Consider the following 12,434-nt stretch of genomic DNA (forward strand, 5'->3'; position numbering starts at 1 on the left):
GTAATACAGGCAATCCTATTTTTATATGTTTAATTAACACTTGAATTTGTTTTGTTCATTTCTTCTTTGTTTGTATCATTTTGTTTAAGTTTAGTTCCTTCCACTGCTTGGGATAAAACCTGTGGCCTTGCTTATGCTCAGAAATTGACCTACCACCATGCAATTCATTTCTTTTCTCAAAGATTCACTTATTTTCATATTTCAATGTTTTTGGTGAAGTGCAAATATTTCATGAGCTCCCATCTCCAAAAATATCCAAGGCAAAAAGAATGAAAGCGTAGCTCAAGCTGTAACATAATCTGCTTTGTAAGCATAAAGCCCTAAATTCAAAACCTTTCCAACCAAAAATTGAAAAGGAGAAAAATGCAGAAAATGATAATAGATAATTCAATATACTCATCAGCCAACTGGATGCAAGTTTTACAGAATTCATTAGTCAATACCAAATAAAAATATTTTTATGAACACAATGAATTTTCCTCAAAGAGTAATATAAAACTATAGAACTCAACAAAGTCTCATTTTCCCTGAGGAGGCATATTGCCAGTGTGAACCTGCATAGTACTTGAAGTCAGGTGAGCCACAGGAAATGCTGGTGGGTGTTCTTTCCTTTTTAAAGTTAAAATTGTCGCTATCATGGGACCATTTTCTCTTCAGTGTTTTGACTTTGATGTGTCTAGTTATTCTGGATTTACATTTCTCTATGAGCACGTGAAGAATATCTGTGAGGGTCAGAGTCAAAGATAGCTACATTTTGGTAGTGTCATAGAGACTGAGTTTTTGCATTTGACTTTTTTTTTTTGTAGAAACTTCAGGTGACTGAATTGAGATGTTCTGTGTAAGAAATATAAGTGTAGAAGTCTAGAGTTTTCTCACTAGGAGATGGGAGTAGAAGGACATGCATGCACATGAGGTAGCTAGATGCCCTGGTAGATGTGAATAAAAAGGGTACAGAAGGCTGCAGAAGATGGATGCCACCTTAATCCTTTCCCTACTTTTTCCATCTTATTCAATAAACAGTGTTCTATTTTTGACCCTTTGGAGTTAGAAAAAGTATTAGACCTATTCCATGTAGAAGCTTCTGGGTGCTGTCTTTGACTGATAGTGGTCATGGTTTTGAGGTCTTTAATGGAAGTCTTCTCCAGGATGTGAAAAATGGTTCTGATTAACATTAATAATATGTCCAGTGGTTATTAGAAACCATTTCAGTAATTTATATTTATTCATTTTATTTATTATATTTCATAATTAGAATTAAAGAAATGTCAGTGGAGATTGCATCAATTGCCAATCCATTCAAGCATTACACTTTTCTTATGTATTTGGATTTTGAACACTTAACTTTACTCCACTACTTCCTACATCAAGGACATAGATCTTGATTCAGACACGGTGTCGTATGTTGAAAAGACATGTGCATTTCTCAATCACGTTCTCATTCATTACTGTATGCAGTACACTAATCCTTTTGTTTTGCTTGCATTGCAGATATTTATCCTCATTGTTTGTCTTTTGCCACTCTAATATATTAACATTCCACATTCATTTGGTATGTTTCTTGGGTAGTGAGTTTCCAAATGCTCTTGTTTTTGTGTTACTTTCACACAGACTTCATACATAGCTCTTGAACTACGGAAGCATGCCAGAATTACAGTGAACATATGCTGGTCCTACCTTAGTTTTGCAAATGCTGGGAAGACAGGCTTGTGACACCATGGCTTCAAAAGATTTTATCTTTCCTATTTCCATGCAATTGGATCATTGTCTATGACATTGGAGAATACAATGTGTGTTTTCAAGGAGAAACTGGGTTCCAGATTTTGTGCTCTTATCCACCATTGTATGATGTGTCTTCTGTCATGAATCAATTTTCTCTTACTTTAAAGTCAAGATAAGACTGGTTCCCTTTCCTCTGAGGCCTATTTGTTAATCTTTCTTATAGTTCACTGCCCTTGATAATGTAGTTTGAACATTGTTTATTAATATTACACAATAGGACACTTTGTGTTCTTTCCATTGCTCACTCCCATTCTTCATTATTATTCTTCCTTTATTGACAGTGGTTCTTCCTATGTAGATCACTCCAATGTTTACCTTGTGGTCCTTCTGGTAGAATTACAATATTAGGCCTCCACAAGTGGTTCAAGGGATCACTTTCTTATTCCAATTATTTTTAACTGCCTTTTGCAATTTATGACACTGATTACACTTTGAAAAGTAGTTTTGTTCATGAGTTTTAAGGTGTATTTTAGAAATTGCAAATTGTGTACAGCTAGTTGAAATCCATCTATTTCTAGGAACACATGACACATTTCTCCTTTGTACATTATGTAGCAAGCAAAAACTAATTTTATGTGAATGATTCTTCATGTGTATTATTTAGCTTTAAATTTGTGTTGGTCTCTTCTAAATCAGGTAGAAGCTTCCAAATGTTCTCTCTTGATACAGTCACCAAGGATGTGCTCCACTCCAGAAAAAAAAATTGTTTTGGAAAGAGATATTAAATACTATTTGTCATACCAACTTTCTATTTACAACCGTGAGTGCATTGTGGGCTCTCTTCTGGCAGACTCCCTCTGGTGAACCTTGCAGAAATGTGCAAATAATCATAAATAGTATACATTCAATAGGATATTTTTGGAATAAATTGCTTTAGGACACTCTCCCCTTTCACACTTTATATTTGATTTGGTCGGTTTATCCCATTAGCAGTTCTGCAATGCCAGCAGGTAAAAAACTTTTATTCATGTATTAAAAATATTATTCCTGCAGTCTATTTGCACCTGATATTACTCCAATGGGAACTACGAAGAAAGAATTTGGTAGTAGATTGCTAAAATCGCAGTGTATAACACGTAGTTTTTGTGACCATGTTCTGCTTTGAATTTAAGAAATAGGTACAGTGAAGTGCCTGTGAGTATAGATGGAGAATGAGAGTGTGATTAAAAATAAAATGCATTGAATATGTGGAGAGCACATCAGCATGTGAGTTTATAAGACAGAGATTTTCTGTTTCCACTGCTGTGACACTCACAATTCTTCTCACAAATGTGTGTGGGACATATTAGGAACCCCTGACCTTTGAGGATGTTGCTGTGAGCTTCACCCTGGAAGAATGGGGCTGTTTGGATCCTTCCCAAAAGATGCTCTACAGACAAGTCATGCTAGAAACCTGTAGCAACATGTCCTATATAGGTAAATATGGCATCATTACCTTACTCAAACTGTGCACTACTGTTGTGACTCATTGATGTTGTTACCTCATGGGGTGTTTAAAAAGGGACAGTAATGGTTCATATACATGCATGATCATATTATGCTATGAAAATAGCTGAGGTCTGAAATTGTTCTTTCATATCGATTAAATACTAATGACTTCTCTTTGTCTATATCTTACAAACAAAAGAAGAAAATGAAAACATTGAAGAGGACTTCAGCAATCCCAAAAGAAATATGAGGTAATTTGTACTCATAATCAAATCAGTGACATCAGATGTGGCATTGACAAGAAATTTGAAAACCAAGAAATTGACATAAAAAAAATCTACTTAAAAATTGCTGAAATCAGTGAGAATTTTCTCTAAGATTGAAAAAATAACTTAAGCATCCACAATCAGAAAATTCACTCAGATGTGTGCCATTTTTCGTATTCTTTTGTCCTATGAAGTGACAAGAGATATGTCAGATGTGTGCCATTTTTCGTATTATTTTGTCCTAAGAAGTGACAAGAGACACTGTCCTATTGCTCAATATACAAAAATAATTCCACTCTGTGCACAAACCCTGGCACATTTTTCAACCTTTGTCCTTGTGTTCATTCTTTTATTTTACAATCCAATATGCTTTTGGTCCAAGGCATCTCAAAAAGCACTTTAAGTGTATTTCAATGTAGTAAAATTCATTCAGAGTTGTCAAACACCTAACATGGAAATAGTGTGATGGGAACATATTATGAATGCCACTGTTTGGGTAATAGCTGTCCTCAGGCCTACTGCAGATCATGTCTACATTTGTGTTCATAAATCCTCACAGGAACAGACACCAGAATTTCTCCTAATAAGTCATTAATTGGATAACAATGGTAATCTTTTACAGACCTGAAGTGTTAAAGAGACTCAAGGAACATAAACTACGTATTCAATGTGGAGAACCCATTCAACACACTCCAGAGAACATTGTAAGCAAGGACACTCTGCTTAGAACAGCACCATGTAAAAGCAATATGTGTGATGCTTATGGGAAAAACTTTACTGATGGCAAGGCTCTTCTAATCCATGAAAGGGTACACAATGTAGTGAAATCTGATGGATGGAAACAAGGTGGAAAAGCTTTCATTCCATCTGGCACCTTTCACATTCATAAAACTTCTCATATTAGTGAGAAACCCTATACATGTAAACAATGTGGGAAAGCCTATGCTCATTCCAGTAACCTTCATATTCATGAAAGAACTCACACTGGAAGGAAACCCTATGGCTGTAAGCAATGTGGGAAAGTCTTCACTCATGCATGCTATCTTCGTATTCATGAAAGAACTCACACTGGAGAGAAACCCTATGGATGTAAGAAATGTGGGAAAGCCTACACTTCTTCCAGTACCCTTCTTATTCATGAAAGAACTCACTCTGGAGAGAAACCCTATGGATGTAAGCAATGTGGTAAAGCCTACACTTTTTGTAGTACCCTTCGTAGTCATGAAAAAATTCATACTGGAGAGAAACCCTATGGATGTAACAACTGTGGAAAATTTTTCACTCATGTGTATAACCTTCGATGTCATGAAAGAATTCACAGTGGACAAAAACCATATGGATGTAAGCAATGTGGGAAAGTCTTTACTCAAGCCAGTTATCTTCGAATGCATGAAAGAACTCACACTGGTGAGAAACCCTATGGATGTAAGCTATGTGGGAAATCCTACACATGGTCCAGTACCCTTCGTGTTCATGAAAGAACTCACACTGGAGAGAAACCCTATGGATGTAAGCAGTGTGGGAAAACCTTTATTCGAGCCAGTCACCTTCAGAGACATAGAAGAACCCATAGTGGAGAGAAACCCTATGGATGTAAGCAATGTGGAAAAACCTACACTGCTTCAAGTACCCTTCGTATTCATGAAAGATCTCACAGTGGAGAAAAACCTTATGGATGTAACCGATGTGGGAAAGGTTTTGCTCAATCCAGTTACCTCAGAATTCATGAGAGAACTCACACTGGAGAGAAACCCTATGATTGTAAGAAATGTGGGAAAGGCTACACTAAAGCCAGTTACCTTTATATTCATGAAAGAATTCATACTGAATAGAAATCCTATGGATGTAAGCAGTGTGGGAAAGCCTTTAATCAATACAGTCACCTTCAGAGACATAGAAGGACTCATACTGGAGAGAAACCCTATGGATTTAAGCAATGTGGGAAAGCCTTCACTAAACACACTCACCTTCAAGCAAATAGAACTCACACAAGTGAAACGTTATAGATATATGAAATGTGAGAATGTGTTCACTCATTTTGGTCACCTTTGAGCCCTGAAAGAACTCCCACTGAAAACAAGCCTTACGGATGTAACCAATGTGGCCAAAGTATTCACATGCCCCACTACCCTTAAAAGGCATACAGGGACTTAGACTAGAGAGAAAAGCTATAGATATAAGCAATTTCCAGTGACATTAGCAAATGCAAACTCACTCTGCAGAGAAACTTTATACATGTAAGGAATGACAGACAACCTACCTTCTATCCAGTATCCATCCTACTCATCAAAAAAATGCAAACAGGGCAAACCCAGTGGATGTAAGAAATGTGGAAAGCCTTCCTTAGTTCTAGTACCCTTCATGCACCTGAAAGAAATCTTGGTGTAAATAAACAATTGGGTCATGTCAAATATGATAAAAAGTTCAAACATCCCAGTCTTCTTCAATACTATCAATGTAAGTAAGGTAGGAAAGCCTTTACCTTGTGTGGTAATCTTCTTTGACATGACACAGTTCACATTGTAGCACAATGCTATATGTGTGTAATGTGGCTAAGCCTTCACACATTCCAGTGCTCCTTCAAAACATACAAAATTAAAATGGAGAATAATTGTATTAGGTATGCAATGTGGAAAGTCTTCACTCATTTCCCATGGCCTGAAACATGAAAGTCCTCACATTGGAGGGAAAATACATAGGTGTTACCATAATGAAATTGTCTGTATTCACTCCATTCTCCATCAAAGAAATGAAATAATAGAATCTGTGACGAACCTTATACTTCCAACATATATGGGAATGTCTTCTCTCATTCCCATTACCAAAAAATACATGTAAGATACCACAGTGGAGTGAAACTCTATGTATTGACGTACTTAGGAAAGCCTTCACTTATTCTGCTTCCTTTCAACATCATGAGGGAACTCCATTCTCACGCTCATGACACTGGCCAATTTATATAACTTTTGTTAGCAAAAGCATGCCATGTCACCTGCTTTCCTCCAGAGATAGCATCAAAGATGGTATGAAGAGAAAACTTGACTCATGGCTTATTGCTTGCAGGGAAGGACCTCTACTTCCAAGCCTCCAGTCCATTTTCTCCTAGTTATTTCAGAGCAAGGGTCTGAACTGTTTTCACAGGCTGACCTCCAACCATGATCCTCCTGCCTCACCATCTCATGTACTAGGATTATAGGCCCAAGTCACTGGCAATTGGCTTATACATTCTTAGAGATCTTTGGGACATGTATGTCTAAGTTTTTTCTTTATAAACAGTGTTTATGCTTTTTATTGTGGTGCCAGCCTATAATGACAGCCACTTCAATAGACTTGCTTAATTGCTGCATGGAGTGGCTTAAGTATTTCTTTTATGTGAGAGTGGAATTTGGACTCAGGGCCTCATGCTTGCTACCCAGGTTTTCTTTCACTTCAGCCACTTTGACAGACCTTTGTGTGTCTTTTTGATAGTGACTTTCATCATGCTCTACATTTTATATTGAAACTGGGACTTTAACTGGATATGTATATTAGGCTGAACTTAGGATGTTCAAAATGAGATGAAAAATGTGAAATGATAAGTTGTGAAAGTGTTAAGATTTTATGTTTCCCATTGCAATTTGCATATTGTCCAAGACACAGATGAGAATAAAAAGCATTTTTTCAAGTAGAACCTAGATTTGTCCTTTTCTCATTTTAAAGTGTTTGTTGTTTTGGCCACCATTGTATGATAACTGTTCTATCAAGAATCAAATTTCTCTTTACATTGAAACCCAGTGAAGACTAATTTGTTTTCCACTGACATCAATTTGTTAATCCCTTTGTTATTATAAAGCATGTTTAATAATAATGTTTAAAGATTAGTTATTAATAGTAGTCTATAGCTCACTTTGCATTCTTTTCTTTCTCTCGTCCTTTCTTTTCATTCTTTTTTCAAGATTATTGCTATGTAGACCCGTGTAAATTTAGTTCATAACCCTTCTGTTGGAAATGCAATTTGGGCCTCTTCCTTGTCCTAAAGGAACTACAAATTTGGGCCTATTGTGAGACCCAAGTATCAGTTTCTGTTTCTTTTTTTTTTTTTTTTGCTGGCCCTGGGATTTGAATTCAGGCCTCTTTGCTAGCTGCGCAGATAGTGTACCATCTGAGCCAGTCCAACAGCCTTTGTGTGTGTTTTAAGTATTTTTAAGATAAAGTTCCTCAAAGTTTTTGCCCAAGCAAGCTTCAAAGCATAACCCTCCTGATTGCTCCTTTTCACCAGATAGGATTAAGTTGTGAGCTGTTGGTGCCCTGGTTTGGGGATTTCCTTATTTTTCCATTGAATTCAAATGCATTATGGCATTTGTTGTACCTAGTATACTTTGTAAAGAGGATTTTGCTACATACTTTACAGTGTGTTGCTGGAATTAGAGAATTGTAAATATACCTGAGAACCAGGACAACAAGGAGTAAACACACTCAGTTATGCACAAAAATCACCCCTTAACTTTGATAGGCAAACACCAGAAATAATACAAGAAATCCCATAAGAACAATGACCAGAAACCTAAAGTGTGTGTCAGTGATGAAAGGCTGATGGCAGAGAGTAGTCAAGTTTGAAAGCCAAAATCTCCATGGGGCTGGCTTTAGCAGAATGTACAAATTTGTTAGTTTGACCAACAAAAACTACCAGGATGTCCCAATGACATTCAGAAGAATCCTTCCAACTTTTAATATTGGTTCTTTGGTGGGAGGGATTTTTCAATTTTCAAATTTAAAATATTTTCACAAGTACGGCCTTGGAGAATAATCTACTTCCCTGAGTCATCACTGCAAATGTACTCTGATATCACTACCACAACACTAAATACCGAGAGCCCATGTTGTGATATGTCTCTTCTAGTGACAGGAGGTAGCCTAGGAAAGGCATGTTGGGGACTGAAGAACAGATCCAAGGCTAGCCAGAAAAGGGCATCACAGCACAAACATCTTTTAGAGAGAATATAGAAGGGAGTCACCTTGAAATAATACTGAAGGGTGTACATTGCAACACACATCTTTAAGAAAGATACAGAAATGTAGGAGTGAGTTGCCTCTAAATGATGTCCTTAGTGCCAAATCTTTGTGACCAATCCACCTAAGATTTTTTTTTAATCCACCTGTCAGGAGGACCTATGCAAACATGCATTAATCAGAAAGATTCTTGGGATTTCAACCCCTCAAACTTACCAGAAATATTTTCACACTGGAAATTTTATAGCGGATGCTACTGATCACATCAGGCATTTTCACACTGTGTGATGAAAGACTGACTTTAATTAAATATTTATTTGGCAGGAATGTATTGTAATTCAGGGCTTCCACTGGCTTGGCAGGCACTCTTCCTCTTGAATCTCATCCTCAGTCCAGAATGTCTTCCATTTTCTTCAGTCTGGCACATAGCCTCAAGTCACAGGAGTCTCATGCTGGCTTTGTGAAAGATGGAATTACTCTTGTTAGGACTTAAGAGGGCTGAATTCCCTGCTACAATAATTGTAGATTCAACACTCTGCTTTCTGTACATGCAGAGGCAAGGGTTGTGTGAAAAATCTATGTAGCCTTACCTCCATAGATCTTCTGGTGGCTTTTTTGCTTTATATCTCATGCACTTACCTCATGTGCTTGAAATGTCACAAACCCATGGTAGATGAACAGTTCTGGGTGTCTAAGCAGTGGTCGCACTTCCATGGGCCCCCTAGCCATTGTCATCAAAAAGGCTTTCCACAGCTATCCCAACCCAGCATGTCCCCTTTAATTTCCCTAGTGGGTTCTGTCCAATGGCTCTGCCTCTGGTAGGTTTCTGCCTGGGCCAAGGGATTCCATGTGCTACTTTTTGCAGTAGATGTGGGAGAATGCCACATTTTCCAGCTCTTCTACTCTGGGACCTAGAGAACTAATATGATGTGCACCAAAGTTTAGTATTGACAACTTACCCTCAAAATAATATGGGAGTACTGCTCCCCTACCCCAAATATATTCCTGTAAACACATTACTGGAACTTTGGTCTGTAATGGGATACTCAGCTCTGAAGATCACAATGTCTTCATAGTGATTCCTCCAGTCCCTGATGAGTAGAAATTCTCTTCTTTCTATCTTCAACCAAAATTTTGGGGGGTACTAGTATTTGAATTCAGGGCCTCAGGCTTGCTAGGCAGACACTTTACAACTTGAGCTACTCTGGCAGACATGAACCCAAATTTTGTTGTCAATCCATCATAGCTATCCCCACTGCCATTATACTAACCACCACCATGGCTGACACCAAAGCCACCATGATCACTGAAATTTCCTCCTTGCTCAAAATAATCATAATTAACAAAACCACTTCTGTGACTACCACCAAAGATTCCAGAAGCTCTTCATCCAATTTGGCTAGATGAGCAATTAATTAATTAAACATTTATTTCTTTGACAGGGCTTTATTTCATGCTTGCACAGCAGGTACCATACTGCTTCAGCAATATGCCCTTTTCATTTCTCTTAAACCTTTTATGGAATATAATTGCCATAAAAATACATTTACTTCCATACATGAAATTATTGCTTTATTTTATGTCTTTCTGCGCTTTAATTTCTAGGCTGAAAATTGTTAGATTGAAACAAATGCTGTGAGAAAGTCCTGGTCATTTGTCTCATTCTGATATCTAGAGTTAGAGTATCAAATCTACCTTGACTTCCTGTGTCTTAGAATTCCTGTGTATCTCTTCCTTTGACATGAATTTTCAACATGGAACATTTGAGTCTGAAGTTCTCTGAGAAGACCTGTTGTCTCAGTTTCAGCAGGAATATGCAAGAAGATCCCAATGAGCATGAAAAAAGGAAGTGCCTGGTCTGGAGGACAAGAACAAGTTTTGCAGTGTTTACCACTCCCACTCAAAGTGAGACTGGTCTGTAAGGAAAAGGGATCTGGCAAGTAGTGCTAAGGGATTCTGTCATTTTAATTCACTCAGTCAGATATAGGATCCCCTTCCTGTCACTCTAGTCTTGGGGGTGGGCCCTGTATGCATTAGCCAATCAGAGCTGCTGGCTATTCACATGAACTAATCATCCAATGAGGGCACCAGTGATAGCAAGTCCACCTTGCCTACCACATACTCCCCATATTTGCTCTCTGGCGGTTCTCAGGATACTCAGCTGGAGCAGCTGTGTGGTTTCTACTTACTGCAGTACTGTAGGCAGGTCACCTGGACACATTAGAAGCAGGAAACTGTGAGTGTGGTTAGGCATCTGTAGATCTGGGGTACAGGCCTTTGGAACAAGTATCTGGAGTGGTGTTTCTCAAGCCCCTGTAAGCTAGAACTGACAGCATGGCATGTGATCCCACCTTTGGGGCTTTAGGTCCCCTACTGCCTGGAGTGTGGGACTGCCTTGCTGTCCTGTGTCCACATCTGGCAACTTCATTCCAGCCTGCCAGCCTTCCAGGACTGCTCTGCATGCAAACCCTTGTCTCTCTGACTGGGAGGTGACTGTGCTGTGTCATGTGACACAGCTGGCTATTTATGGACTTTGTGCCAGGATGAGGCGCTGCTGTACATTGTCCCCATATTTCCTTTCTCTTTACTGGAACTTTGTTTCCTTTTGAGTCCTTCAGGTTCAAGGGAAGCATGGGGTAAATTCTATGTCTTGTCCCTTAAAACCAATACTTCTGAGGACTGCCAGTAAATTCCTGAATTCCCATGGATCCCACACATTGCCAGACTCATTGGTAATTCTGATCCACATGCCCATGTACTGGCTTTGGAGAAGAGGGGGCTATTTTTCCCCTTCCTTACTTAACTGGTAATTGTGCACACATTGTTTCTAAACATTGTCTTAAAATGAAATGCTGATAAACTTAGAACATGACATTAAGAATATTACTCTGTGGGGAAACATCAAAAGTAAGGTATACAGGAATCTCAAAAGACATGAAAGTAGTACAGACTATATGAGGAAAGGAAAAGGATAAGCAGGAGGTGTATAGAAGAGTGTTCCAAGTACACCACATAGATGTATGAAAAGGTCATACTGAACCAGGTATACCAATGGCTGTTGCCTGTAATCTGAGGTACTTGGGAGGCTGAGATGAGGAGGATTGGATCCAGGCCAGTTTAGGTCAAAAAATACAAAAACTCAAAATAGGAAACACTTGCTTTCAAAAAATAGCCAAAGAAAGAATGGCTAGAGGTGTGACTCAAGTAGTACAGTACCTGCCAAGCAAATACAAAGCCCTGAGATACATTAATTTGCATAATTAATTGATGCTAATAAAATCTCACTGGTTTTTCCTTTTGTCCCAGTACATGAAGAGTTCAATCATTGAATAAGAAAACAAATCAAACAGGTAAATATTTCTTTTATGAGGGGTTATAACCAGGTAATAAGATCAACCAAACTGTGCTTTGAGCAATTATGCACAAACAGAAAGACCATGAAACTCTGACTTTAGGTGAGGACAGCTAAAACCCACTGATTCTTATTGAAGTATGGATACCTCAGGCTTGTGCAGTAGCCCCTGCTTTTATCAAAGCTGATGATCTGTTTAGAATATTTTATGTGTCCTCCTTAAGGAGGTGGTGAGACAACTTACATATGACAAAAGCAAAAAGTATACAAAGTGACCTTTAACTGGCATGAAAATGGTATTAATCCCACTGGATAAAAGTCATATTTAGAATCTTAGTCATATTTAGAATACTCTAATGCTGTAAGGCAGCATTAAATTTTTTAACTTCAGGGCTGGCAGAGTGGCTCAAGTGTTCAAGTGCCTGCCTCACAAATGTGAGGCCCTATATTCAAACCAGAATACTAACAAAATATATATATTTTTATCTTCAGTGAGTTTCTGTGGAAGGATTATAGAATGAGGCAGCCTTAGTCAAAATGGGAGAGCCTATATGAAAAATAACTAAAATAGCACTAAATAACTTGAGAGGCTGGCTTCAGATCCAAAGACCCATGTCCAC

General features: G+C 38.1%; 2 protein-coding genes across 7 annotated transcripts in view; both read left to right on the forward strand.

Annotated features, from left to right (window-relative positions):
- LOC141416615 (uncharacterized) overlaps nt 1–7,143 on the forward strand; it is a 45,254-nt gene extending 38,111 nt beyond the window's left edge. Inside the window, exons 2-4 of the mRNA XM_074053679.1 lie at nt 3,069–3,195; nt 3,407–3,458; nt 4,096–7,143. Coding sequence (XP_073909780.1) covers nt 3,069–3,195; nt 3,407–3,458; nt 4,096–5,305 — 1,389 coding nt within the window. The 3' untranslated portion in view covers nt 5,306–7,143. The remainder of the gene's footprint in view (nt 1–3,068; nt 3,196–3,406; nt 3,459–4,095) is intronic.
- Nucleotides 1–12,434, forward strand: part of LOC109674122 (uncharacterized) — a 387,761-nt gene that overhangs the window by 38,105 nt on the left and 337,222 nt on the right. The gene's annotated exons all lie outside the window — the stretch shown is intronic.

This window comes from Castor canadensis, chromosome 14 (genome assembly GCF_047511655.1).
Source record: "Castor canadensis chromosome 14, mCasCan1.hap1v2, whole genome shotgun sequence".
NCBI lineage: Eukaryota > Metazoa > Chordata > Mammalia > Rodentia > Castoridae > Castor > Castor canadensis.